Source organism: Lemur catta, chromosome 6 (genome assembly GCF_020740605.2).
Source record: "Lemur catta isolate mLemCat1 chromosome 6, mLemCat1.pri, whole genome shotgun sequence".
Classification (NCBI taxonomy): Eukaryota; Metazoa; Chordata; class Mammalia; order Primates; family Lemuridae; genus Lemur; species Lemur catta.
In genome coordinates this window covers 57,218,992-57,245,323 of record NC_059133.1, presented here as the reverse complement: position 1 = coordinate 57,245,323, position 26,332 = coordinate 57,218,992, and the positions used below count along the sequence as shown (strand labels likewise).

General features: G+C 40.7%; 1 protein-coding gene and 1 pseudogene across 1 annotated transcript; one reads left to right on the top strand and one right to left on the bottom strand.

Moving 5' to 3' along the window:
• Nucleotides 1-6,736: 6,736 nt before the first annotated feature.
• Nucleotides 6,737-7,332, bottom strand: LOC123640558 (annotated as a pseudogene).
• A 6,090-nt stretch (nucleotides 7,333-13,422) lies between these two features.
• On the top strand, nucleotides 13,423-19,068 carry METTL7A (methyltransferase like 7A). Its single transcript, XM_045554928.1, has 2 exons — nucleotides 13,423-14,254; nucleotides 18,725-19,068. Exons 1-2 carry the CDS (start codon nucleotides 13,757-13,759, stop codon nucleotides 18,959-18,961), a joined length of 735 nt encoding a protein of 244 aa, XP_045410884.1. The 5' UTR covers nucleotides 13,423-13,756; the 3' UTR covers nucleotides 18,962-19,068.
• Nucleotides 19,069-26,332: the final 7,264 nt, after the last annotated feature.

Sequence of the window (26,332 nt, the reverse complement as noted above, 5' to 3'; positions counted from 1 at the left end):
AGAGATTTCTTAAGCCAACAAAAAAAATCATGAACTTAAAAAAATTATAATTTGGACTTCATCAAAAGAAAAGGTAAGCTAGGCACTGGGAGCAAATATTCATACATACATGCATGCATACATACATACATATGGATATACATACATATTTATGTGTACTGATAAAGAACTTATATTCAGAATACATAAAGAACACTTTCAACATAATATGTAGACAACCCAATTTAGAAACAAAAGATTTAAACAGACACTGCACAAAAAGATATACAATCATCCAGAAAACACACAGAAATATGCTCAACACCATTCACTCTAGAGGAATCAACATGTGAAAATAACATCTAGGTTGGTGAACTTCAGGTTACAAATATAAGATAAATACCAAATAATAATATACTCTGGTTATGATAGACACATTTAACACCTTGGTCAAGCAAAAAGAGAAAACAGGCAAGGAGCCATGGGGGTAAGCAAAGATGTACGAGTCCAAATAAACCTTAGCTCTTCTAAGAACTAAAGGTAGGAAATGAGTAGTAAATATTTCTGAAATATGGTGATTTCAGTCCATTAATGGACAATAAGCACCACTGGTTCATGCATTGAAAGAAACCGTCATTGTTCTGGATCACTGAAAACCGATTTCAGTTAAGTTGTAGCTGCTTGGTGGCATCAACAAGGTGGCAGAATAGGAGGTTCCCAGCTTTAGTTCCCCTGACAGACACTGGTTAACAAATATCCACAGACAAGAATGCTCCCGTGCAAATCCCAGAACCCAGGGGTGAGGCTGAATCAATTGCCTGGAGCACAAAACCTGAGAAAAGTCACATTAAAAAGGTAAGAAAAGCAATGTCACTTTTACCATGACACCTCTACACCAGAACAATACCAGCACAAAAAAGAGGGAGCCCCTGGGCCTACAGTTTCTCCAAGGGGAAAGAGAGAGCTGATGGCAGACAACCACCTTCCCCAGTGTTCTAAGGCACTTCTCAGTCATGCCTCATGGGGAACACTGGAGAAATTGGCAGGCCTAGACTACTGGGGGACAGGTAGAAACAAAAAACGGGGGCAGGGCCTAGAGCAACCAGTGCACAGATCTTGGCAGTGACATTGTATGCCTGTTGGAAGCCTTGACTGACCACTGAACCCAGATAGCAGCTCCACCCACCTGACAGCCGATCGAGCAGCTCCATCTAGCTAGGGAGCACAGTAAGCAGCTCTGCCAGGCTGAGGTCTCCAGTCATAGGCCTGGCTTAGCTGCAGAACCCAATCTGTGGCCCTTACCTAATTGCAGGTCATATCCTGTGACGCTGAACAAAAAAGGAGCCGAGCCTGAGCCCCTGTCTCACTATGAACACAGCCTAAGGCTCTGCCTTGACCAAACAAGGAACCCAGTCAGAGCCCCCATCTCACTCTGAAGCACAGCTTAAGGCCCTGCCCAACCACAGAGCACAGCCAATGACCCTGACTGATCACAGAACACAGCATGTAGCCACACCCAACTACAGGATCCACTCAACCATAAAGCCTGACCAGCAACCCTGCCCCACCACAGAGCACAGACAGCAACCCCATCCAATTGCAGAGCCCAGTTTGCCACTATACCCACTGTGGGATGTACACTGAGACCTCTCCCAATATGAAGCTTGGTCAACGATCCTGCTCCATGGTGGAACACAGCTAGCAACCCCACCCTGGTAGGAAACCCACCAGTGACTAGACCCAACTGCAGAGCCCAGGCAGCAGCAGCCCTGCCAATTGCAGAGTCCAGCCAGCAGCACCAACCTTGCTGGAGACTACGGCCTGGACCCTACCAGACCAGAGGCAATTGTAGAGCCCAGAGAGCAGCCCCATCTTACTGTAGAACATAGACAACATCCTTCCCTGACTACATACCGAAGTAGCAAGCTCCAGCTACCTACAGATGATACCAGTTGGTCCATCAAGAACCCCAGGCTGGACTGACTGGTGAAGTCTGTTCCTGCCAAAGCAAACCTGTAAAGCTGGAAGTGGTGACCACTTCCCCAAATATGCAGACATCAACACAAGGACACAAGGATCACAAAGAATCAGGGAAACATGACACTACCCAAAGGAAACTAATAAAGCTCCAATAACTGACTCTAAAGCCATGGATATCTATCAAATAACTGACAAAGTATTCAGAATAATCATCTTAAAAAAGTTCAGTGAACTACAAGAAAACACAGACAACTAAATGAAATTAGGAAAACAATACATAAAAAAAGAGATGTTCAGCTGGGTGTGGTGGCTCACGCCTGTAATCCTAGCACTCTGGAAGGCCGAGGTGGGAGGATCGCTCGAGGTTAGGAGTTCGAGACCAGCCTGAGCAAAAGCGAAACCCTGTCTCTACTAAAAAACAGAAAGAAATTAGCTAGGCATGGTGGCACATGCCTGTAGTCCCAGCTACTTGGGAGGCTGAGGCAGAAGAATTGCTTGAGCCCAGGAGTTTGAGGTTGCTGTGAGCTAGGCTGATGCCACGGCACTCTAGCCCAGGCAACAGACTGAGACTCTGTCTCAAAAAAAAAAGAAAAAAGAAAAAACATTTTGGCCACTGATGGACCGCATATACAATGATATGCCCATAATATTATGATATTCTATTTTTATTGTATGTTTTATATGTTTAGATATGTTTAGATACACAAATACTAACCTTTGTGTTACAACTACCCACAGTATTCAGTATAGTAACATGCTGTACATGTTTGTAGCCTAGGAGCAATAGTCAAAACATATGAATGTATGAAACTCACCAGTAAATGTAAATATATAGTCAAATTCATAATTTTGTAATATTGTAATAATGTTACATAAATCACTTTCAACTCTAGTCTAAAAGTTAAAAGACAGATGTATTAAAAATAACTAACTACAATAGTTTTTTTAGTGGATACACAATATTTAAAAAGGTATAAATTGTAACACTAATAACCTAATATGTAAAAGGAAGGAGGAGTAAAAGTATAGTTCTTGTATGTAACTGAAGTTATGCTGCTACCACCTGATATTAGGATGTTATAACTATAAGATGTTTCAGGTAAATATCACGGTAATCACAAAGGGAAAACTTGTAGCAGAGCACAAAAGATCAAGAGAAAGGAATCAAACCATACCAACACAAAATGTCATCAAATCACAAAAGAAGACCACAAGGTGAAGAAGGAAATAATAGAACAGTCAGAAAACAATTAACAAAATGGCAGTGGTAAGTCCTTACCTATCAATAATTACCCTAAATATAAATGGATTAAATTCTCCAATCAAAAGACACAGAGTAGTTTAATATCATAAATAAAAAAGAAAGATCCAGTTACAAATGCTTTGTGACTTTCAGTGTGGTTACATCCTGAAAAACCCATCATAAGTTGAAAATACCATAACTCGAAAATGCACTTAATACATCTAACCTACTGAACGTTATGGTTTAGCCTAGCCTACCTTAAATGAGCTCAGAACACTTACATTAGCCTACAATTGGGCAAAATCATCCAACACAAACCCTATTTTATAATAAAGTGTTGAACAGCTCCAGTAATTTACCAACTGTCGCACTGAAAGTGAAAACTGAATGGTTGCTGCCACTGCCCAGCATCACCACCGAGTATCACACTGCATATTGCTAACCCAGGAAAAGATCAAAATTCAAAATTTGAAGTACATTTCTACTGAATGCATGTCACTTTCCCATCATGATAAAGATAAAAAATTTTCAGTTGAGTCATTGCAAACCAGGGAACATCCATGGTGTGCTGCCTACAAGAAACTCTCTTTAGCTTAAGGACACACAGAGACTGAAAATGAAGGCATTGAAAAAGACATTCCATCCAAAACAGAGCAAGGGTGGCTATACTTATACCACACAAAATAGACTTTAAATCAAAAACTGCCACAAGAGACAAAGAAAGTCATTACATAATGAGAAAAGGTCAATTCATCAAGAAGATATAAGAATTATAAATATTTATGCCACCAACGTCAAAGCAACTAAACACATACAACAAATACAGGTATACATCGTTTTATTGTGCTTTGCTTTACTGCACTTCACAGATACGCATTTTCCACAAACTGAAGGTTTTGTGGCAACGTTGTATCGAGCAAGTCTATCAATGCTACGTTTCCAACAGCATGTGCTCACTTCATGTCTCTGTGTCCCATTTTGATAATTTTTGCAATATTTCATAATTTTTATTTATTATTATATATGTTATGGTGATCTGTGATCAGTGATCTTTGATGTTACTATTGTAATAGTTCTGGGGTGCCAAATTGATAAACATGTGTGTTCTGACTGTCCACTGACCTGCTGTTCCCCCATCTCTCTCCTTCTCCTCAGGGCTCCCTATTCCCTGAGACACCACAATATCAAAGTTAGGCCAATTAATAACCCTACAATGGCCTCTGAGTATTCAAGCTAAAGGAAGAGTCCTATGTCTCTAACTCTCAGTCAAAAGCTAGAAACGATTAAGCTTTGTGAAGAAGGCATATCAAAAACCAAGACAGACCAACAGCTAAGCCTCTTGTGCCAGACAGCCAGATTGCAAATGCAAAGGAAAATTTCTTGAAGGAAATTAAAAGTGCTACTCCAGTGAACACACAAATAATAAGAAAGTGAAACAGCCTTGTTGTTGGTTGATATGAAGAAAGTTTTAGCGGTTTGGATAGAAGACCAAACCAGCTATAACATTCCCTTTAGCCAAAACCTAATCCAGAGCAAGGCCCCAACTCTCTTCTATTCTATGAAGGCTGAAAGAGGCTAGCAAGCTGCAGGAGAAAAATTTGAAGCTAATGTAGGTTGGCTCATGAGGTTTAAGGAAAGAAGCCATCTCCTCTCCATGAAATAAAAAGGCAAAGTGAAACAGCAAGTGCTCATACAGAAGCTGCAGCAAGTTATCCAGAAGATCTAGCTGAGACTATTGATGAAGGTGGCTACACTAAACAACAGATTTTCAGCAAAGACAAAACAGCCTTCTATTGGAAGAAGATGCCAACTGGGACTTTCGTAGCTAGAAAGAAGTCAATGCCTGCCTTTAAACCTTCAAAGGACAGCCTGACTCTTGCTACGGGCTGATGGAGCTGGTGACTTTAAGTTGAAGCCAATGCTCATTTATCATTCTGAAAATCCCAGGGGTCTTAAAAATTATGCTAAATATACTCTGTCTGTGCTCTATAAATGGAACAAGTCCTGGATGACAGCACACCTGTTTATAGCATGGTTTACTGAACATTTTTGTTGATTCTTTAATCACTATTTAATACTGCTGCCAACTATAAAAGATTAAAATCTGTACACATAGCAAAGCAACAAAAAAATCCCAAGATGCAACAGTTTCAGCAAAAGAACATACTAACTAAAGATTAGTCCAGTTAACATTGCTACAGGAAAAACAATGGCTAACAGGGATTTGGCACCAATTTACAAAGCAAAAGCATGCACTATTAAAACACTTTAGATGTCTCCCAACAGAAAACACCATGAAGATGGAAAACAAGGTTCATCTTGTACAAAAATCCCTATGACTAAGACAAGCAAGAATCAAAGTGGTCAATTTAGTGTAAATGTAGCAGCAAAGTCACTGGTTCAGTTTGGAATTTCGGAATTTGCATTTTTTTTTTTTTTTGAGAGTCTTGCTCTGGTGCCCAGGCTAGAGTGCCATGGTATTAGCCTAGCTCACAGCAACCTCAAACTCCTGGGCTCAAGGAATCCTCCTGCCTCAGCCTCCTGAGTAGCTGAGACTATAGGTGCACATCACCACACCCGGCTATTTTTTTCTATTTTTAGTAGAGACGGGGTCTCGAATTCCTGACCTCAAGTGATCCTCCCACCTCTGCCTCCCAGAGTGCTAGGATTACAGGTTGAGCCATCATGCCCGGCCTGGAATTTGCATTTCTGATTGGCAGCTGCCTTGGGTATGTCTGTATTCCAGAATCTGACTTTTATCGTACTACTTTATCTAGTAATCTGGCAATCGGCATATACAAGTTAACCTTCAACCATAAGTTGAAAGAAAAGAGAGAGCTAGAACCTTATTGCAGAACTCTCCAGTGTAATAACCATTTAGAAACAATCATGGTACTTTGAGCAGGATAGTAAAATAACTTTCACCCAAAAAAGCTGTATTTATAGCCCCAATAACTGGAAAGAATTTTAAGTTATTACGGAAATATTATATTCTGACCATACCAAGAGTTAAAAACGAGTTCCTACTGAGAATTATTTTCAAGATGATCCGGTCACATCATATGCATAGTTAGGACTGTGTTTTAATCAAGATTCCTCTGCAAACAAATAAAATTTAGCAAAGTTACTCTTCCTTGATAAAAACTTTTAAAATGAACTACTGGTGGTTTGTTAGGATGGGAAGAAAAAAGAGTAAATTACATACTGAAGTTCTAGAATACAGCACCTCGACTTTACATCTGTCTCAAACATCTGAGATTATGAAATCCAAGTGATGTCTTATGATCGAGTCATACTTTACAGTTATTCCAATTCCAGTGCCTGCCTGACTTTCACATCTCATCTCAACTAAAAGCTCCATAATACAGAGGATTGTGCTAAAGGGTGCTAAGATTCCGCACGCTGCTGCCACTCCCTGGTCCCCTTGGTACCTGCAGCTGCCCCATGAGACTGCAAAAGATGTCTGGCCTCAACACTCCACGCTGCAGTAACTTTTACTAACACCCACGCTCTTCAATAAAGCCCATGTTCCTTTCAGTTGCTTTTAACAATGACATCTGCTACAGCATCGAAAACAAACTGCATATTCTTGGTGTCTGTGGCACAGGTGAAGTGAGCGTAGATCTCTGCAGTGTCTTTTCTTCTGTTCAGATCTTCAGACTGGCACTGGGTACAAGCAGCTGCCTCTTCATACATATTGGAACCTGTGTATTCTGGATAACAGATAGTTAGTGGGCTCCTCTTTATTTTTTCTGCAAAAAGGTCTTTCTTGTTATGGAAGAGAATGATGGAAGTGTTCTGGAACCCATCTGCTATTGTAAATGCCATATAACAATTTCATGCTTCCCTGCATCTCCTCATCCTCATCCAGAACAAGGTCACCATCTCTGAGGGACAAACAGAAGATAACTCCTGTCATTCCTTCAAAACAGTGAATCCACCCTTTTTGTTCGGATCTCTGGCCTCTTACATCAAACATCTTGAAGTATAGGTCTTTGAAGGTGAAATGCGCTTCCATTCACTCTTGTCTGAAGAACATCTTGCTGAGCTGGAATGTAGCTGGTTTGGGATAGTCTACCAAAATCATCCGCCACTTTCTTCGCATCCACCAGCAAGCTGCAGTGGATCATCCTGTTCCGTTCCACTGCGCCTTGTCTTTGACACTCAATGTGCAGCCCATGGTGGCAGGAGAGGAGACCCGGCCCGGGCTCACTCACACACCACAGGAACTGTGATCGTCTGGCTGAACAGCGCCCACCACTGGACAGCGGCCCTCTCCATTAGCTCCCTCAGTGTGGACGGTTTGCCAAGTATTTAAACCACACTGTGGAGACGCACTACTCAAAGATTCCTTTCAAAATATTACTATTCGTTGACAATGCACCCAGTCACCCAAGAGCTCTGATGGAGACGTACAAGGAGATTCACACCGTTTTCCTGCCTCCTAACACAATATCCATTCTGTAGCCCATGGAACAAGGAGCAATTTTGACTTCTAAGTCTTACTATTTAAGAAATACATCGTTAAAGGCTATAGCTGCCATAGATAGTGATTCCTCTGCTGGATCTGGGCCAACTGAATAGAAAACTTTCTGGAAAGGATTCACCATTCTAGATGCCATTAAGAACATTCACAATTCATGGAAGGGGGCAAAATAGCAACACTTATAGGAGTTTGGAAGAAGTTGAGTCTCACCCTATGGATGATTTTGAGGGGTCCAAGACATCAGTGGAGAAAATAACTGCAGATGTGGTGGAAATAGCAAGAGAACTAGAATTAGAAGTGGAGCCCTAAGATGTGACTGAATTGCTGCAATCTCATGATCAGACTTGAACAGATGAGGAGTTGCTTCTCATGAATCAGCAAAGAAAGTGGTGCCTTGAGATGGAATTTACTCCTAGTGAAGATGCTGTGAATACTGTTGAAATGACAACAAAGGATTTAGAATATTCCAAAACTTAGTTGATAAAGCAGTAGGCAGGGTTTGAGAGGATTGACTCTACCTTTGAGAGACGCTCTAATATGAGTAAAATGCTATCAAAAAGTATCATATGCTACACAGAAATCTTTCATGAAAGGAAGAGTCAATGCATGCATCAAACTTCATTGTTGTCTTATTTTGAGTAATTTCCACAGGCACCCCAACCTTCACCAACCACGACCCTGATCAGTCAGCAGACATCAACATCGAGGCAAGAGCCTCCACCAGCAAAGAAATAACGACTCGCTGAAGGCTTAGATGATCGTTAGCATTTTTGAACAATATTTTTTAATTAAGATATATACATTGTTTTACAGACATAATGCTATTGTACACTTAATAGACTAGAATCTAGTATAAACATAACTTTTATATGCACTGGGAAACTAAAATATTTGTATGATTTGCTTATTGCTATATTTGCTTTGGCAAGATGGTCTGGAACCAAACCTACGGTATCTCTGAGGTATGCTGGTATTAACAAAACTGAAAGGATAAATACACAGCAATACATTAATAACAGAGGATGTTAATACCCCACTCTTAACAATGGATAAATCATCCAGACAGAAGATCCATAAAGAAACAGAGGACTTGAACAACATCATAGAACAAATGGACCTACCAGACATATACAGAATATTCTATCCAGTAGCAGCAAAATATACATTCTTCTCAAGCTCACACGGATCTTTGTCCAAGATATACCATATGTTAGGCCACAAAACAAGTCTTAAATTCAAGAAGTTGAAATCCCAGCCTGAGCAACAGCGAGACCCCGTCTCTACTAAAAATAGAAAGAAATTATATGGCCAACTAAAAATCTATATAGAAAAAATTAGCCGGGCATGGTGGCGCATGCCTATAGTCCCAGCTACTCGGGAGGCTGAGGCAGTAGGATCGCTTAAGCCGAGGAGTCTGAGGTTGCTGTGAGCTAGGCTGACGCCACGGCACTCATTCTAGCCTGGGCAACAAAGCGAGACTCTGTCTCAAAAAAAAAAAAAAAAAAAAAAGAAGTTGAAATCATATCAAGTATCTTTTCTAACTACAATGGCAACTGGAAATCAATAAGAGGAAAATTGGAAAATTCACAAAACTATGGAAATTAAACAACACATTCATGTTGTTTAATGAACATTAATTTTATCTAATGCTGTTAGGTCAAAGAATAAATCAAAAGGGAAATCAAAAAATATCTTGAGACAAACAAACATGACTTAAATGTAATCCTTGAAACTATAAAACTCCTAGAAGAAAACATGGAGGAAAATCTCAATGACATTGAGCTAGGCAAGGACTTTTTTGATATGATTCCAGAGTACAGGCAACAAAAGCAAAAACTGACAAATAAGATTACGTCAAACTAAAAGGCTTCTCCACAGCAAAGTAAATGATCAACAAAATGAAAAGGCCACTTATGGAATGGGAGAAAATACCTGTAAGCCATACATCCAATAAGAGGCTAATATCCAAAATATATAAGGAACTCATAACTCAACAGTGAAAAAAAAAAAACGTAATAACCCAATTAAAAAAATGAGCTAAGGATTTGAAGAGATATTTCACCAAAGACAACATACAAATAGTCAACAAGCACATGAAAAGGTGCTCAATGTCACAAATCATCACAGAAATGCAAAACAAAACCACAGTATCACCTCACACCTGCCAAGACAGGCTATTATCAAAAAAACAAAAGACATTAAGTGTGGGTCATGATGTGGAGAAATTGGAACCTTCTGCACTGTGGGTGAGAATGCAAAATGATGTAAGCGCTATGGAAAAAAGTATGGAGGTTCCTCAAAAACTTAAAATTAATACTACCATTCAATCCAGGAATACCACTTCTGGGTGTTTACCCAAAAGGATTAAAATCAGGATATTAGCACGCCTGTGTTCACTGCAGTACTATCCACAATAGCCAAGATATGAAAACAACCTAAATGTCCATCTAGAGATGAACTGATAAAGAAAATGTGGTGCGTACATACAACGGAATACTATTTAGTCTTAAAACAGGAAATTCTGCAATATACAACAATATGGCTAAACCTTGAGGTCCTTATGCTAAGTAAGATAAGCCTGTGACAGAAAGAAAACCACCACCCGATTCCACTTAAATGAGGTGTCTAAAATAGTCAAATTTATAGAATCAAAGAGTAGAATGGTGGTTCCAGGGGCTAGAGAAAAAAAGAAATGGGAAGTTATTGTTTAATGGGTACAGAGTTTCAGTTTTGCAAGATAAAGAGTTCCAGATACTGGTTGCAAAACAATGCAAATGTACTTAACATTGCTAAACTGTAAACTCAAAAGTGATTAGGACAGTAAATTTTATGTTACGTATATTTTATCATAACCAAAAATTTTACAAAATATTTACGCCTCAGTAACTGGGAGAATGATAGTGTTATGAATTGACCTAAGAAAATCAGGAGAGAGATGAAGAAAACAGATTTGGTTTAAGACAGTTTGAATCTAGGGTGAGCCAATTGAATGAAAATATTTGGAAGGTGGTAAGCCAACAGGGTTGGTACTCAGGTGCAAAGAGTATAGATAGAAGTACATGGTTGCCATCTGTATGTCCAACTTAACATGAGTAAGTGGTGAATTTTTACCAACTACTTTTCCTTATCTATTGAGATGGTTATATGAATTTCCTCTTATAATCTGTAATGTTTTATTGATAGATTTTGAATGTATAAGCATCTTGGCATTTGAAAGATACAATACATTTTAAAATATACTTCTGAGTTTTTTTGATGCCATTTTATTTAGGATCTTTTATCTTTAAGTGAGCTTAGCCTGTAAATTTTCCATTTATATTGTTTCTGTCTGACCTAATGTTAAGGTTATACTAGGTTTATAAAATGAGTTAATTTCCTTAATTTTCTGTTTTCTAGAACTGTTTACATAAGAGTGATTAAAGCCTTGGTAAAAATTTTTTCATAAAATCATGTAGGCCTGGTGCTTTTGAAGGAGAGAATTTTTACTACCAATTTAGCTTTTTGTTTTTGTTGTTGAGACAGAGTCTGGCTCTGTTGCCCTGGCTAGAGTGCAGTGGCATCATCATAGCTCACTGCAACCTCCAATTCCTGGGCTTAAGTGATCCTTTTGCCTCAGCCTCCTGAGTAGCTGGGACTACAGGCAGAAGCCACCATGCCTGGCTAATTTTTCTATTTTTTATAGAGATGAGGTCTTGCTCTTGCTCAGGCTGGTCTCGAACTCCTGAGCTCAAGTGATCCTCCTGCCTTGGCCTCCCAGAGTGCTAGGATTACAGGCATGAGCCACTGCGTCCAGCCCCCAATTTAGTCTCTTTAGTGGTTAATAGTCTAATCAGATTTTCTATGTCTTCTCGAATGAATACTGGTATTTTCTATTTTGCAGTTTTGCAGAAAATTATTCAATTCATCCACATCTTCAAATGTATTAACATACAAGTTACATATAACATAACATTCTCTTATGGTCGTAAAAAATTTTTATTGTATCTGTACATATGCCCCCATTTTAATTCCTAATATTGTCTATGTATGTCCTTTATCTTTTTTTCTTGAACAGTCTTATTACATTTTTTCTTTTTTATTGAGGTAAATTTACATACAATAAAGTATACAAACTTAAGTGTATAGCTTGATAAACCTTTACATATACATACACCTTTTTAACTTCCAACAAAATCAAGATATAGAACATTTCCAGTACCCCTAGGAGGCTCCTTTGTGGCCCTCTCATCATAATCCCCAATTACCTCTATCACTGTAAGTCAGTTTTGCCTGTTTTTGAACTTCATGTAAATGTAATACTATAGTATATACTATTTTTTTCTTTTAATCTGTGAGATTAATTTCTGTTGTTGCATGTATCAGTAGTGCATTTGTTCTGTGGATTCTTTTTGAAGATTAAACATTTTATTATTTGATTTGATCATTCAATTGCATCTGTCTAGAGTGGGCTTTGAGATCCAGTGACTGTCCTTTGCTAAGAATTCCAGAATGCCATTTTGTTTTCACAATACTGAAAAAGAGTTTCCGGAACAACATTAAGACTGTTTCCCTAAACAAAAACAAAAAAAAGAGACAGTGTGTGTCACAAGAGGGATAATGAGGTTGTATGATCGGCAAAAGAAACTACCTATAGCTGGAGACAAATGGCAAAGTCTTCCAGCCAACTAGGTTCCCAACAGCATTTTAATTTTGTTAATTATGTCTGGAGGTTGCTTTGGTGCTTTTCTGACAAGCAAACTTTGTGGCTGTGGGCCTCTCCATTTTAAAAAGAAGAATTAAATTTTCTATGAAATTATCTTCATCCCCTTTGCTGAAGGCTTTAGGGTCTTCCAGTCCTGTCCAGTTGCTTAATTTCTTCCCTGGTTCCTGCATCCCGTTTTCAAAAAGAAAACAGGTCCCTGGTTACCTTGAGATGACGAATGCAGGAGAAGGAATCACAAAGGGGCAAGAAGAAACTTTTGGGGAAGATGGATATGTTCACTTATCTTGACTAAAGTGATGATTTCACGGATATATAGATACGGCAAAACTTATCAAATGTACACATAAAATAGGTAAAGTTTTTGTATATCAATTCCACCTTACAAAAGCTGTTCAAATATGGGATATAATATTTATACAATATGCACAGGACATAAAAAAAAATTATGACAAACAGAACATTCCCTGTATCCAACACCCAGTTTCAAAAAGTAAATGTTACCGTTGTTTTTTTAAACCTGTGTTCCCTAGCCCTTCTAACCCTCAGGCTTTCTTGTTAAAAGCAGATGAATGCTTAAAACTATTTTCTGAATCCTTTACGCTTCCAAATGTGAATACTCTGGGAACTATTTTTTATTTAAAATAGCTGAGTAATATACTAGTCTGGCACAATTTGAAGATTGAGACCTGCCCTTTAAAAGATGGGTGTCCCAAAACAATGACTTAGAAATAATCCTGCCGTTGAGTTAGGAATGTATGAGAGCGTCGCCCAGAATGTAAAAGCGGGACTTCTTACTGACTGCGGCCAGGTAGCCGTGCCCCTTCACTTCCTTTTTAGCAAACAGGGCTTGCTAGCTTGGGAGCAGGAAGGGGGCAGGGGTGAAGTAGGAGAGGGGCGTGTTGTCATAAAGGGGCCTGGACAGCAGTCTTCCGATGTGGTTTGACCAGCCTCCACCCACAGATTCTGTTTTCTTTTCTAGAATAGAAGTTGCTGGACGACCCTGGTAAGGTGTAAGGACGCAGTGCTTATATAACTCCGGGAGGAAACTAGCAAGAGTCGTCATACCCAGAGAAGGGAAAGAAGGAATAAAGGATTGTAGTCAACTTTACTTCTAAGGAAAAACTGGGAAACTTCTCATTTCGCTTCTTGAAAACTAAGCTGAGTCAACTTCTGCCAAGTGACTATTAATTGGGCAACACGGGCGTCTTGCCCAAGATTTGACGCAGCTACGCTTTCCCGGCACGGCCAGCTCTCCCTTCCTCTGCAGCTGATTGGCTCCGAGTGTGGGAGTGTGGCCAGAAGCCTGCGTGCGGCAATTAAAGGAGTCAGGTCTCTAACTGTTCTGTTTTTTCCTCTCTTCCGAGCAATGGCACTTACCATCTTGATCCTCCGACTGGCCGTCTGCATCCTGGCATCTCCTGTGTTCCTGCTGGACTTTCTGGGCTTGTGGAACTGGATATGCAAAAAATGGTTCCCCTACTTCATGCGGAGTTTCACTGTGACGTACAACGAACAGATGGCGAGCAAGAAGAGGGAGCTCTTCAGCAACCTGCAGGAGTTTGCCGGCCCCTCTGGGAAGCTCTCCCTGCTGGAGCTGGGCTGTGGCACCGGGGCCAACTTCAAGTTCTACCCACCTGGGTGCAGGGTGACCTGTATTGATCCCAACCCCAACTTTGAGAAGTTTTTGATCAACAGCGTTGCCGAGAACCGACACCTGCAGTTTGAGCGCTTTGTGGTGGCTGCTGGGGAGAACATGCACCAGGTGGCTGATGGCTCTATGGATGTGGCGGTCTGCACCCTGGTCCTGTGCTCTGTGGAGAACCCGGAGCAGATTCTCCGAGAGGTGTGCAGAGTGCTGAGGCCGGTGAGTGAAGGGGTGTGAGAAGGGCTGATTAGACGCATCCATTATCACCAAGGGCAGTCGTGTCAATTTCAGGGGGTATCAAACATTCTAACATAAAAAGTAAACTACTGGGAGGCCGGGCGCGGTGGCTCACTCCTGTGATCCTAGCACTCTGGGAGGCCGAGGCGGGAGGATCGCTGGAGGTCAGGAGTTGGAGACCAGCCTGAGCAAGAGCGAGACCCCGTCTCTACTAAAAAATAGAAAGAAATGATCTGGACAGCTGAAAATATATACATAGAAAAAAAAATTAGCCAGGCATGGTGGCGCATGCCTGTAGTCCCAGCTACTCGGGAGGCTGAGGCAGGAGGATTGCTTGAGCCCAGGAGTTTGAGGTTGGCTGACGGCACGGCACTCTAGCCTGGGCAAAAGAGCGAGACTCTGTCTCAAAACAATAATAATAATAATAATAATAATAAAAGTGGGCCAGGCGCAGTGACTCAAGCCTGTAATCCTAACACTCTGGGAGGCCGAGGCAGGAGGATTGCTCGAGGTCAGGAGTTCAAGACCAGCCTGAGCAAGAGCGAGACCCCATCTCTACTAAAAATAGAAAGAAATGATCTGGACAGCTAAAAATATATATAGAAAAAAGTTAGCCAGGCATGGTGGCGCATGTCTGTAGTCCCAGCTACTTGGGAGGCTGAAGCAGAAGGATTGCTTGAACCCAGGAGTTTGAGGTTGCTGTGAGCTAGGCTGACGCCATGGCACTCTAACCTGGGCAACAGGAGCGAGACTCTGTCTCAAAAAAAATAATAATAAAAGTAAACTACTGGAGAAGACACTGTGGCATTAAAAAAAACTTAGAGAAACTATAAAGGGAAAGGTTGATAAATCTGAATATATAAAATTATAAAACTGCTGTAGAGAAGAAAGTCCTATAAAAAAAGTTAAAGTATAAAAACAAACTTAGAAAAAATATTTGCCAGGGATGACAAAGGGTTAACTTCCTTTGTGTTAGAAGACATTATAAATCAGTATGATCAATATTTTTTAAATCAATAAGGAAAACAAAAGAGAAAAATGAACAGAGCAGGAACACAAATATAAATTAAAATAGCCAATTATATGATAAAAATGCTCAAACTTAAAATTACAGAACTAATTAAAGATAATAGTAATTGTATTATTATGCTATCAGAGACTTTTAAAAGATGGGTGGCCCAAAACAATGACTTAAAAATAATCCTGCTGGTAAATTCTGAACATCTGAGAGCCTTGGCCCAGAATTCTTATTGACTGTGGCTTGGTAGGCTTGTCCTTTCACTTCTTTTTTTAAAAACAGGGCTTGGTAGCTTGGGAGCAGGAAGCGGGCAGGGATCGATTAAGAGAGCAATGTGTTATGATAAAGGGGCCTGGGCAGTGGTCTTCTGGTGTGGTTTAACCAGGCTCCACCCACAGATTCTGTTTTCCTTCTAGAAGTTGCCAGAGGAGCCCGGTGGGGTGCAAGTACACTGTGCTTATAAAACTCCAGCAGGAAACTAGCAGTAGTCTTCCAACCAAGAGAAGGGGAAGAAGGAATAGATTTGCAATAAAGGACTGTAATCAACTTTTCTTCAAAGAAAAGCTGGGAACCTTCTCATTTTGCTTCATGAAAACTAAACTGAGTCAATTTCTGCTTAGTTTTCATGAAGGTCAATATGGTGTCGGGGTAGGTTTTGGGGACTGGACACCCCCACACACAAATTGTCAAATTGGAAGATAATTTGATAATATTAAAATTTAAAGTGCACATACTCTTATCCATTAGGAATTTATCCTACAGCCATATACAAAAGTACAAAAACTCATCAAAACCAAAGGAATTTTCAGGTCCCATTCCCCCTACTTCCCTCAGAGGTACATAGGTAGAAAACTGCTGACACCCCCCCAATGATGTGTAATAACATCTACTGTGCCTATAGTTGACTTATATTTATAGGACTGTCCTCAGTGAAAGCAGCAGTTGTTATTTCCTGCATCTCAGTAATTGACACTTAGCATCCATAGTAATGACAAAATGTTAGCATGAATTCAGTAATGTTTTTAGACGAATCAGTATTTTCACTAATCTCATCATGTACATAACTGTGAAAATGGTACAGAAGTATAAAACATAGTTATTCAGTCCCCAGAAAGTGCTTGATGTGGATTCACTCTCCCGCTGGAACTCTGTGGTTCTCCCACAGGTTTGGAAGGTAGTGCCTAAGAACAATTTTCAGATGATTTAAAAGGTTTAAAAAAAATACAGGAAGTACAGTTTCTAAAAGATGTCATTAAAAGGCAAACAACAAACTGAGAGAAACATATGCAGTATACAGTCTTATAATAAAAGCCCTTACTAGTCAATAAGAAACCAACCACACCCCCAAACCCCACCCCAGCCTGTCAGAAAACTGATAAAGGTTATCAATAGACAACAAGATAGGCAAGTCAGAACAGAAGAGACCCAGGCTGGGCGTGGTGGCTCATGCCTGTGATCCTAGCACTCTGGGAGGCTGAGGCAGGAGGATCACCTGAGGTCAGGGGTTCGAGACCAGCCTGAGCAAGACCAACACCCTCGTCTCTACTAAAAATAGAAAAAATTAGCTAGGCAACTAAAAATAGAGAAAATTAGCTGGGCATGGTGGCACATGCCTATAGTCCTGGCTACTCAGGAGGCTGAGGCAGGAGGTTCGCTTGAGCCCAGGAGTTGGAGGTTGCTGTGAGCTAGGCTGATGTCACAGCACTCTACTCAGGGCAATAGAGTGAGACTCTGTCTAAAAAAAAAAAAAAGGAGATCCAAATAACCAATAAGCTTTAATAAAAGATTTTAAATCTATTAAGAATATTAAAGATATGCATATTTTTGAAGATGAAATACAATCTTGCCCATCAATTAGCAATGATACAAAAAATATAAACACTGTTGATGAGGGTTTATTGACAATAGGCACTTATATCCATTACATAAGTTTCACACAACTGTTCCAAAAGGCAATTTGACAACTCATACCAACAGCTTTAAAAAGGCACAGAGCATTGACTCAGCAATTCTACTTCTCAGCAAGTTATTTATTTGGAAATAGAGATAGTTACCAAGATTTAGGGATAGGGGTGTTCACTGTAACAGTATTTAAAGTCGTGAAAAATTGAAAAGAACCTAATGAGGAGAGTTAAATAAGAGATGGTACCTTCAGTAATGTGAAATACTGGGTAAGGAGTTTTTAAATCATACTTTAGAATAACATTCAAACAAAATACACCAGGTTACAAAACAGAATGTATATTACAATCTTAGTTTTACAGAAAAAAATACAAATTCATATATACAAAAAACCTTAACCAGGCCGGGCACGGTGGCTCACCCCTGTAATCTTAGCACTCTGGGAGACCAAGGTGGGCGGATGGCTCAAGGTCAGGACTTTAAGACAAGCCTGAGCAAGAGCGAGACCCCATCTCTACTAGAAAGAAATGATTTGGACAGCTAAAAAATATATATATAGAAAAAATTAGCTGGGTATGGTGGTGCATGCCTGTAGACCCAGCTACTCGGGAGGCTGAGGCAGGAGGATTGCTTGAGCCCAGGAGTTTGAGGTTGCTGTGAGCTAGGCTGATGCCACAGCACTCTAGCCCGGGCAACAGTGTGAGACTCTGTCTCAAAAAAAGAAAAAAAAAAAAACAAAAACCTTTATGGTAGTTATCTTTTGGTGATGGGATGGTAGTTGATTGTTTTTCTTTTTAAATTTTCTTGTATTTTCTATAATAAACATATTCCTGGGGCAGTATTGCCAGCTAGACTGGAGCTAGACTGCCAGGTTCAATGCCTGGTTTTGACATTTACAAGCTGTGTGATCCTGGGCAAGTTACTTATTTTGTGACTTGGATACCTCACATGTAAAAACAGGGATGATAACAGCAATACAGGCTTAGTACTTTTTTACCCAAAATGCTTGGAATCAGAAGAGTTTCGGATTTCGATTTTTCTGGATTGTGGAATATATACTAGTTGAGCACCCCTAATCTAAAAATCCAAAACCCCAAAATGTTCCAATGAGCATTTTCTTTGAGCACCATGTTGGTACTCATAAAGTCTGCAATTTTGGATCATTTTGGGTTTTGAGAGTACTGATGTTCAGTCTGTACCTAACAGGTAACACTGTGGTAAGGACTAAGTGAGTTAACAAGTGACAAGAGTTAAGGACAGCACTTGGCACACAGCAAATGCTTTAAGTTTTAGCTGTTATTATGTATTACTTTTATGATCAGAAAACAGGTGCCAATTGCTCCAGATTGGCAGCTCTGTATAAAATTCAACAGAAGATGAGACTATTGACCCAAATGGTGTCTTAGTGCATTTTAATTTATCCACATCTTCTCATGAAGTTGGCCTCTGGGCCACTGAAATCTGAAGCTTCAATCATCTTATAAGTCAGTTTTAGTTTCCCAAAACTAAAATCCTTTGTTGTTCTCTCTCAGGGAGGGGCTTTTTATTTCATGGAGCATGTGGCGGCTGAGCCTTCCACCTGGACTTCCTTCTGGCAACAGGTCCTGGATCCGGTCTGGTTCCTTGTGTTTGATGGCTGCAACCTGACCAGAGAGAGCTGGAAGACCCTGGAGCGGGCCGGCTTCTCTAAGCTGAAGCTACAGCACATCCAGGCCCCACTGTCCTTGGAGTTAGTGCGCCCTCACATCTGCGGGTATGCTGTGAAGTAGCTGAGCTGAGTGGCTCAGATAACTAAGGCTTCAGTTTTACACGTACAGTACTAACTGGGAGAAGGAAAACCCTTGTTTTTAGATAAAGTTGAATTTCATCCTGAAAAGTCTCTGTTATATTCTATTTAGTCATTTTCTCATCTCCCAAATAATTAGAAACAAAACAAAACGATAGCTTTAAACGTCCCCTGCAAAGGAACAGTGGCTTTCATAGTTGAAAGCCACCATTATCTCCAAACCTTACTGTATTCATTGACTTCAAAATTTTTCCAATTTTCCTTAAATGGCCACTCAACAGATTTTAATTTCACCTCCCCTTTGAGAGCCTAGCACTAAGAAGCTGTTAAAATCACTCAAAAGAAGACTTTGGGCCAGTGCAGTGGCTTGCGCCTATAATCCCAGCACTTTGGGAGGCTGAGCGGGGAGGATTGCTTAAGCCCAGGAGTTGGAGACCAGCCTGAGCAAGAGCAGACCCCATCTCTACAAAAAACAGAAAATTTAGGCCGGGCGCGGTGGCTCATGCCTGTAATCCTAGCACTCTGGGAGGCCAAGGCGGGTGGATTGTTTGAGCTCAGGAGTTCGAGACCAGCCTGAGCAAGAGCGAGACCCCGTCTCTACTAAAAAAAAAAATAGAAAGAAATTATCTGGCCAACTAAAATATATATATAGAAAAAATTAGCCGGGCATGGTGGCGCATGCCTGTAGTCCCAGCTACCCGGGAGGCTGAGGCAGTAGGATCGCTTAAGCCCAGGAGTTTGAGGTTGCTGTGAGCTAGGCTGATGCCACAGCACTCACTCTAGCCTGGGCAACAGAGTGAGACCCTGTCTCAAAAAAAAAAAAAAAAAAAAACAGAAAATTTAGCCAGGCACCGTGGAACATGCCTGTAGTCCCACCTATTTGGGAAGCTGAGGCAGGAGAATCGCTCCAGCCCAGGAGTTTGAGGCTGCAGTGAGCTATGATGACACCACTGCACTCTAACCAGGGAGACAGAACAAGATCCTGTCTCAAAAAAAAAAAAAAAAGAAATTGTTTTTTTTTTTTAAAAGAAGACTTTCAAAAGGGAGCAGTGGAAAGATCTTAATAATTCACACACTGAATAAAGAAATACTAATTGAAAATCCAAAACCAAAGAGCATAAATTTTCTAGGAAAAAAAAAATCTGAACCTATTTGCTACTCTCAGTTTCACTGGTCTGGCTTTCAGAATTAATGTACCAGGCTGCCACACCTAGTTCTGCCCAGTTTTATGTTTTTTATTCCAGTATCCCACCAAAGCTTATTTTCTGCATTCCAGTCTTCAGTTCTGAAAATAAAGATTGTACTTGCCAGTTTAAAACTTAAGGCAGTTTTAGGTTCTTGGGTTCATTATCCTTATTATCTAGCACATACTTTGCTGAACACAGTAGACTGCAAGCCAGGAAAGGGTCCACTGTGATTAGGAAAACCTTGTATAAGTAGGTGTATCATGTAAGAGCCTCTAAAAATCAAGCTATCTGTGAGTCTGTAAAGAAGCAGACATGTCTTTTTTGGATTATTCTGATCAAATTCCACTCCTGTTCCAAGATGATTTCTTTGTTCTTTGCAACTATGGAAACTGTTAAAATCATCATAAATGCCTTTGAAAACAAGGTTTAGGGAATTCTGTCAGTGGGTTTAAGACTAGGATTTTCAGCAATACTTTGCAAATGTGTATTTTCTGAGGTGATTTTGCAAAAGTTCTATTTTAAATGTCAAGTGAAGCAATAAATTCACATTCATATTAGGAATGGAAATAAAATAAACAGTTTATATCTTTACTGGCTTGGTTTCCTTTTTGGTAATGTCTCTGAGAGGCCTTTCCTTCACTGTGGAAAATTTAGCTGTTTGGACGTACAGCTTTTTCTTTCTACAGCCTGGTAACTATAAACACAGTTAATAGATGTAAGAGAAAGCCATCTTGGAAGGATCAGAATGGGTTTTGAAAAGTTCAAGTCCAAACACCCCATTTGTGAAATCTACATAACAGAAAGAGAGGAAGTTTACTATTCTATCTCTTGAACATGAAAATTATTGATGCCGTGAGGCTGGATGATCATCTAAGGCCTCCTGAGCCCTGGGAATCTCCTTCTTCTGAAGTCTCCCAAAAGCAGGAAACGCCTTTATCTGCCCACCTCCCTATTGGTCAGGTCAGCCTAATGATTGAGAAATGTGAAAAGCCACAGGTCGACATGGTGAAATATCACCATTACGTGGGAAGACCACACTGAAGTACAAGGTACTGAACACATTCCTATCAATTCCCTCTTGTCTAAGTGGAATGGCAAACATTATCCTCACTTCCTATAGAGAAAACTGAGGTGCAGAGAAAAAATAAATGATTTTTTAATTTTTTTTTTTAGGGGACCTCGTCTCACTCTGTCACCCAGGCTGGAGTAGAGTGGAACGATCATACCTCTGTAGCCTCAAACTCACGAGGTCTGTTAGGCAGGGACCAAACCTGCAGGTGGCAGATACAAGATAGGAAGGTGGTTAGTAGGGGGCGGAGAAGAGGGTGGCAACAATTAGGGGAAAGGACTGCAGGAAAACGAACAGCTGACAATCACATATATCAATCATCTGGTAACATCCCACACTCTCCGTAAGTCCTCCCCTGGACCAGGCCAATAAAAGGAAACCATCTGGGAGTCCTTAACGTCTTTCTCCACTCATGGAGACTGATCTGTTCCTCTCTCAAATGTACTCTTGCTTTGTATAGCTCCCTTCTTTTCTGTAATAAAAACTGTTTATGTGGAATTGCTTCCTGTCTGTGGTCACTCTGTCACACTGGCCCTGCTTGTGAATTTTCCAAGCAAGGAGCCAAAGTACCGGGACAACAGTCCACCAAGAGGCTGGACGTGACAGGCTCAAGTGATCCTCCTGCCTCAGCCTCCTGATAGCTAGGACTACAGGTGTGGGCCACCACATGTGGCTAATTTTTTAATTTTTTGTAGAGACAGGGTCTCACTATGTTGCCCAGGCCGATCTCCAACTCCTGGCCTCAAGCCATCCTCCCTCCTCAGCCTCCCAAAGTGCTGGGAGCACAAGCACAAGCCACAGTGCCTGATCAATAAATGAAGTTTGTTACAATCATTCCACAATTTACTGAGCAGGTCTTAGAAGCCCTGACTCCCCAAACCTCAAAATCTGCTTCAACAATCCATGCTGCCATATTATCTTCTTACTGCTTTCCTCCTTGGGCCCAGAACACACATTTACAATCATTCTAAGAGCCAGAGGAAAGGACTTCAGCCTGTGCAAAAGGGAAACACACAAAAAAGGCAAAATATGTCCAAAGTTTTTTAGGTCCTGTACTGGTTAGGAATCCTTTGCAAGCGATAGAACTCCCAATTCGAACAGGCTTAAGCAGAAAAAGGACATTACTGACTCCAATTAGTGAAAAGCATAGGGGCAGAAAGCCTCAGCCACAGCTTGAGCAGGGCTCAGATAGTGTTATCAGAAGCCAGACAAACTCTAGGCTAGGGTCATGTCTGCCCTCTGTCTGCTCGAATTAGGTAGTAAGCTGGTGGAAAGAGTTCCAACCTTCGCACTTCCAGGGCCCAAGGCCAGTTAGAAAGAGCAAGCCGCTTATGCAAAAACTCCAACCAAGGTCCTGGACTGAGTCTCAGCTGGCTCTAACTGGCAATACTGGGTCAGGAGCCCATCCCTGAGCCAATCATTATGGTTAGATGAGAGGGATGGATTATGCTGATTGGCTCAAGTATAGGTCACAGAGCTTCATCTCTGGGGCTGAGCACACCCATATGGACCGGGACAAGGAGAGTTGTATATCCTCCAAATGAAAACATGGGCATGTGACTGGGAAAAGAGTTTGGAATGGATGCTGGGAAGCCACACCACAAATGCCCATTACAAGCCCATCGCTGGACTCTGATCAGCCCCTCTGCTTTCCTAGGGGAAATCACATAGTACAATGCTTCAAACACTGGCTTTACAATGCCGTAACTGCATGCAACAAGGAAAATAAAAAACAAAATAAAACACAGGTTTTGGCATCAAAGTTGATTCTGTGACCTTGGGCAAGTTCTATTGTCAGTTTCCTCATCTGCAAATGGGGATAATATCTACTTATAAGGTTATGGTGAGGAGTGAACAAAGTGATGCACTTGGCACTTAAATGTTGATTTCGGCCGGGCGCGGTGGCTCACGCCTGTCATCCTAGCACTCTGGGAGGCTGAGGTGGGTGGATCACTCAAGGTCAGGAGTTCGAGACCAGTCTGAGCAAGAGGGAGACCCCGTCTCTACTAAAAATAGAAAGAAATTATCTGGCCAACTAAAAATATATATAGAAAAAATTAGCCAGGCATGGTGGCGCATGCCTGTAGTCCCAGCTACTCGGGAGGCTGAGGCAGTAGGATCACTTAAGCCCAGGAGTTTGAGGTTGCTGTGAGCTAGGCTGATGCCACAGCACTCATCTAGCTGGGCAACAGAGCGAGACTCTGTCTCAAAAAAAAAAAAAAATGTTGATTTCATTCAACAAACATTTATTGAGTGTCTACTGGGTGCTCTGCTCTTGGTCCTCGGCTTAGAGCCCTGAATAAGCTAGACACGTCTCTGCCCTCGTGGAGCGCACAACTGTGACCAATGTTGTTTCTAAGGAGGAAGCACGGGGTGCCAGGATAATGTGATCTGTCCTACCCAGAGGAGGAGATGGGAGGCTTCTTTGAGGAAGTGACATCTGAGCTGAATTCCAAAGGATGAATAAAGAATATTTCAGCACAACAGCTTGTGTCACAGCCAAGTGAAAGGAGGAAACACGGTATGCTCAAGGAGTTGAAAGAAGGCAGGCAGGGCCGGGCACCAGAGCCCGAAGGGCAGATTCTGGGATGGCTACTATTTCATCAACTTCTTCCCAAACCTTGCTAAGACCCCCATGACAATGGGCCCAACACTTACTTTGATGGTTAGCAAAACAAGATACATTGAAATGTCTTATATTTATATTCTAAAACATTTTGTTCCTACCTGTTCTAATCTCTGAATTGTTTCTTCTGACTCCCTACATATTTCATACTTGAATAGAAAGTGAAGTAAACATTGCATAAGAGTTCCTTGTGTACTCTTGACCCTAACATGAGCCTTTCCCTTTGGTGTCGCTCTGGAAAACACAGAACTTAACATAACTGAAATTCATGTTTATCTGTTAAAGCAACTGAGAAAGTAATGAATCCTAGCAAACCAATGTCAACAAAAACAAAAAAGCAAACTGTTCAGTTTGTTTCAAGTATGTCGATATTTAAAACCAAAGCTCAGGCTACATTAAAGAATCACAAGATCATACTGAATGAGGAAAAATTGAAAGCATTCCCACTTCGAACTGGAACCAGACGAGGCTGCCCACTGTCCCCATTACTTTTCAACATAGTATTGGAAGTCCTTGCGAGAGCTGTCAGGCAAGAGAGCAGAATCAAGGGAGTCCAAATAGGGAAAGAAGAGATCAAACTCTCACTCTTTGCTGATGATATGATGTTATATCTAGAAAACCCCAAGGATTCAACCAAGAGACTCCTGGAATTGATCAATGAATTCAGTAAAGTCTCGGGATACAAAATCAATACACACAAATCAGAGGCATTCATATATGCCAATAACAGTCAAATGGAGAACCAAATTAAGGACTCAATACCCTTCAAAATAGCAACAAAGAAAATAAAATACCTAGGAATATATTTAACTAAGGAGGTAAAGGACCTCTATAGGGAGAACTACGAAACACTGAGGAAGGAAATCGCAGAACATGTAAATAGGCGGAAAACCATACCATGCTCGTGGATCGGAAGAATCAACATTGTTAAAATGTCTATACTGCCCAAAGTTATCTACAGATTCAATGCAATCCCTATTAAATTACCAACATCATTTTTCACAGATATAGAAAGAATAATTTTACGCTTTGTATGGAACCAGAGAAGAAAGACCCCATTTAGCAAAAGCAATTTTAAGCCACAAAAACAAAATGGGAGGTATTAATTTGCCAGACTTCAAACTATACTACAAAGCTGTGATTATTAAAACTGCTTGGTATTAGCACAAGTGCAGGGACACAGACCAGTGGAACAGAACAGAAAATCCAAATATAAAATCATCCTCATATAGCCATCTAATCTTTGACAAAGCAGACAAAAACATACTCTGGGGAAAAGATTCCTTATTTAATAAATGGTGCTGGGAAAACTGGATAGCCACATGTAGAAGACTAAAACAGGACCCACAGCTTTCACCTCTCACAAAAATCAAATCACGGTGGATAACAGACTTAAACCTTAGGAGGGAAACTATTAGAATCCTAGAAGAAAATGTAGGAAAGACTCTTACAGACATTGGCCTAGGCAAAGAATTTATGAAGAAGACCCCTAAGGCAATCACAGCAACAACAAAAAATAAATAAATGGGACCTGATCAAATTAAAAAGCTTCTGCACAGCCAAAGAAACAGTCATGAGAGTAAACAGACAACCTACAGAATGGGAAAAAATTTTCGCATACTACACATCAGATAAAGGACTGATAACAAGAATATATTTAGAACTCAGGAAAATCAGTAAGAAAAAATCGAACAACCCTATCAAAAAGTGGGCAAAGGACATGAATAGAAATTTTTCAAAAGAAGATATAAAAATGGCTAACAAACATGAAAAAATGTTCAACATCTCTAATCATCAGGGAAATGCAAATCAAAACCACAGTGAGATACCACTTAACCCCAGTGAGAATGGCGTTTATCAAAAAGTCCCAAAACAATACATGTTGGTGTGGATGCGGAGAGACAGGAACACTCATACACTGCTGGTGGGACTGTAAACTAGTGCAACCCCTATGGAAAACAATATGGAGATACCTTAAACAGATTCAAGTAGACCTACCAATTGATCCAGCAATCCCATTATTGGGCATCTACCCAGAAGAACAAAAGTCATTCTATAGAAAAGACACCTGCACCTGAATGTTTATAGCAGCACAATTCACAATTGCAAAGATGTGGAAACAACCCAAGTGCCCATCAATTCACGATTGGATTAGTAAATTGTGGTATATGTATACCATGGAGTATTACTCAGCTGTAAGAAATAATGGTGATACAACATCTCTTTCGTTCTCCTGAAGAGAGTTGGATCCCATTATATTAAGTGACATATCCCAAGAATGGAAAAACAAACATCACATGTACTCACCAGAAAACTGGTTTCCCTGATCATCACCTAAATGCACATTGGGGAATTATACCAACTGGATATCAGACTGAGGTGGGGAGTGGGGGGAGGGGATGGGTGTATGCCTAGATCATGAGTGCCTTGCACACCGTCTGGGGAATGGCCATGTTTGAAGGTGCTGCCTCA

Bases quoted from the DNA above. Each gene is read 5' to 3' on its own strand.
- METTL7A (XM_045554928.1), top strand. From the start codon at position 13,757: ATGGCACTTACCATCTTGATCCTCCGACTGGCCGTCTGCATCCTGGCA. The intron at 14,255-18,724 runs GTGAGTGAAGGG...GTTCTCTCTCAG, and splicing joins TGTGCAGAGTGCTGAGGCCG to GGAGGGGCTTTTTATTTCAT.